General features: G+C 31.5%; 1 protein-coding gene across 1 annotated transcript; it reads right to left on the reverse strand.

Moving 5' to 3' along the window:
• Positions 1-793: 793 nt before the first annotated feature.
• On the reverse strand, positions 794-2,483 carry LOC107954756 (60S ribosomal protein L13-1). The gene is made up of 5 exons (XM_016890412.2): positions 2,299-2,483; positions 2,085-2,200; positions 1,851-1,984; positions 1,314-1,472; positions 794-1,231 (listed from the first exon to the last, which is right to left on the reverse strand). The coding sequence occupies exons 2-5, from the start codon at positions 2,191-2,193 to the stop codon at positions 1,010-1,012; spliced, it is 624 nt and encodes a 207-aa protein (XP_016745901.1). The 5' UTR covers positions 2,194-2,200; positions 2,299-2,483; the 3' UTR covers positions 794-1,009.
• Between the last annotated feature and the right edge of the window lie 909 nt (positions 2,484-3,392).

Here is a 3,392-nt window from a genome sequence, read left to right on the forward strand (position 1 = left end):
TCTTTTCTCTTTCGATTCAATTGTGTTATTTACACATTTTATTCAATTGAGTTTGAGATTATGAATAATATGAGTGGCTAAATCCCTTAAGAGAGATTAATGAGTGGATGGGGACGTGATTAATGGAAGATTTAGGATTTTCCAAGAGGATTAGTTGGTAGAGATTATGCGTTCCTAAACCTTAGGGTTGACAACCCTAGGAAGTAATCATAGGTTGGATGAGATAGAGAGATAAGTTTAACTGAGTAAATCGTAGTTTATCCTAGTTGAGAAAGTGAGACAAGAGATAAGCGAGTATCAACTAATCGATTTATCAGTTAGAGGCCAGAAGCTAATAATTGATTAACCAGTAACTAATCCATCCTAAAACCCTAATTCAAAATTAATTACAAATCCTAAAATTACACCATTAACAAAATAGAGTTTCTACAATTACACCTATTAACAAAATTATTTGTTAAAAATTGTGTTCATAATTAAATAAAAATATTTTGATTTAATATTATTTATTGATTTATAATTAATAATAAAATTTAGTTTCCTAATCTAATTAGTAAGAATATACTTTTTTTTTTCAAAAAATGAAAACATTCAATATTCTATTAGATCGATGAAAATAAATTTTGAAATTAATTCAAAAAATTATCGAATTCCAAAAACACATTTTAAGAAAATTCAAAACACAAAAAAAAATATATCACTTTTAAAAAGAATTTATTATTTCCGAAAACAATTTTCCTGCTAAACAAATCATTGACTAATTTCCAAAAATAATTAAGCTTTTCCTTAGGTATTGTAGAACTCTAAAACTTAACAAAATCGAAAACAGAATTACAAACGTAATACCAAGCTTTAAAGGTACTGTTTTAACCCAACTGACAAGAAAACCAAAAAAATTAATAAAAAAAGAGAAAAGAAAAAACCAAAAAAATTAATAAAAAAAAAAGAGAAAAGGAAAAAGCTAACGTCTTTAACTAGTTAAATCCCAGAACATAGCCCTCAAACAACGTTACTTCTTATCTTCTTTTTCAGCCTCAGCAGCCTTCTTCAATCTGGCACCAATATGGCGCTCATTCATTCGTTCCACACGGAGCTTGTTATAAGCCTTGAATGACTTCATCTCCTCTGTGACCTTCACAAGATCAACTGAAGGCTTCTCACGAGAAATAGGCATATATGATCCTTGTACTTGGGTTGCAGTTGCAAGCTCTTTGGCAGTAGAATCACCAGCCTACATGAACAAAAAGCAAAATTAATGTTATAAACAACAAGGGATTTAACGTGCTAATCACTGAAAACCAAATTAAAATTACCTTAAATTTGCGAGCACATCTTGGTAAGACAACAAGTTTGGCCTTGTAGGTCTTAAGTCTCTGAACATTGGCTTGAAGACCTTCAAGATATCGATTTTTACGGCGGTGATCAACAGCAATACCTATGGTGGGTGCAAGTTTCTTTGAAATACCAGCTGCCTAATAAGAGAATACAGTGAGTACGGCATTTGTAACAATATAGCAACTACATGAAGATGGGAATCAAACATTATCTAGCATATATGTTAGACACATCAATCTATCTACACTTACAAAAACACCAAGAGGATTTATTTTTACATAAACGTTGCTGGTCAATAATATTACTGATCACATTGCAGAGTAACAAAATATTTCTTCAATCACTTGAAATTACAGTTAGCATTTATTATGGAATTTACCAAAATGTCTTTTCTACAATCTAAATAAGAAAAAAACTTAAAACAAAAATATCATGGTAGTACATTAGAAAGATCAAGAACTTCTAAACATGACAAAAATTTGTGTAGAACAAAATGAGAGCAGAAAAGAGCATACCTTAAGCTCTCCAAGAGTGAAACCGTTGCCAGCTCTCAACTTCATGTTGTACTTCAAGGTCTGGCCATGAACAACAGGGCGAAGAGGCCCAGCAGTAGGTCTTGGAAAGATCCTTACTGCTTTCTTTTGCCTTGCTGCAAAAATCCCAAAATCCCATTCATTACAGATCAACTTCGATCTAAAAAACATGATAATTCATTAAAAAAAAACAAAAGAATCTAATAGAAAACCCACCAATTCTTCTTCTAGCCTTCCTTGCTGGCTGGTTGAACCAAGTTTTCACGTAGTTCTGCCAGTGCTTCTTAAAGTGCCCATTTGGAATAACATTGTTATGCTTAACCATGGCTTACCTGTAATTTCAGTACATAAAACCAAAATGTCAAACAAAATAATGGTAAACAGAAGAAAAACATCAAACAAAATGATGAACAAGAAGAAGAAATGGGACCTTTGGCTGGGAAGTGAGTCGAGGAGATAGAAGACCGGCGCAAAGACAAAATGAACCCCTTCAAATTATTTTTAGGGTTTTCTCTGCAACGGCTTATTTATATACAAAGCTTTTTCTGGATCCGACGGCCATTTTACGTAGCCTAGGAAACGGACGGGCAAAACAATGTTGGTTTTTTTATAGAAAAATAATGTTGTTTTAAGAGGGTTTTTACATCAAAATACAGAAATGGGCCAAAATTTAGAAGCCCAAAAGGTTTGATTCTGATTTAAAACTTAAATTAAATCATTATTATTTAATACAAAGTTAACCATTTTATTTAAAATTCTGAGTTAAAATATATGTTCTGCTATTTTTTACAGAAAATATATATTAGTTATATATTAAATAATTGGGTGAACTACACCCAATATCACTAAATTATTAGTAGGTTCATTCAACTTTAAAAAGTTACAAAATAGTTATTTTACTTAAAAGTTTTCATTTAAGTCTCTAAGCTGTTAAAATAGTTATTATATAACGTTGTCTATTGGCACCACTTGCACCAATCAAAAGCTCCATTTCCTTTTTCTTTCTATAGTTCATTCTTTTCATGAAATAACTTTAAACGTCATGAATCTGCGAACCAAAATTTAAACAGTTTTTTCTCCGATCTCCAACATTGATTGTCAGATCAACTTGGATCCAAGGTATGTTCTTCTACTTTGTTGGGGATAAACCCGAATTAAGTAGCAAACAAGAACTAATCGGAAAAATTGGACACAAATATTTACGCGGAAAAACTCCTTTAAAGAGGATAAAAAAACCGCAAGTAAAGAAAACTTCACTAAAACGACAAATAATCGAAAAAGGAGTACAAAATGGAGAAACAAAAACAAACCCGAACCCAAAATACAAAGTTCTCCTGAAGTTCCCACAAAACTCTCAATTTTTTGTTGAATCAACCTCTATATGGTTGCTAAAAACCCTATTTATAGCCTGAAATTCGTGGGCTAGTCTAATTAAAATATCCCTAGAATTATTAGAGTTTAACTAGGAAATATAGTAGAGTTTAACTAAGAGAAGAAACCTGATTTAGCAGGGAACATGTTGTC

Source organism: Gossypium hirsutum, chromosome D07 (assembly GCF_007990345.1).
Source record: "Gossypium hirsutum isolate 1008001.06 chromosome D07, Gossypium_hirsutum_v2.1, whole genome shotgun sequence".
Lineage (NCBI taxonomy): Eukaryota > Viridiplantae > Streptophyta > Magnoliopsida > Malvales > Malvaceae > Gossypium > Gossypium hirsutum.

What these genes read in the sequence shown, in the direction of transcription:
- LOC107954756 (XM_016890412.2), bottom strand. Translation starts at nt 2,193, where the DNA reads ATGGTTAAGCATAACAATGTTATTCCAAATGGGCACTTTAAGAAGCAC. An exon ending in TCACTCTTGGAGAGCTTAAG is followed by an intron (nt 1,473 to 1,850) that starts GTATGCTCTTTT and finishes TTCTCTTATTAG; the next exon opens with GCAGCTGGTATTTCAAAGAA. An exon ending in GATGTGCTCGCAAATTTAAG is followed by an intron (nt 1,232 to 1,313) that starts GTAATTTTAATT and finishes TTGTTCATGTAG; the next exon opens with GCTGGTGATTCTACTGCCAA.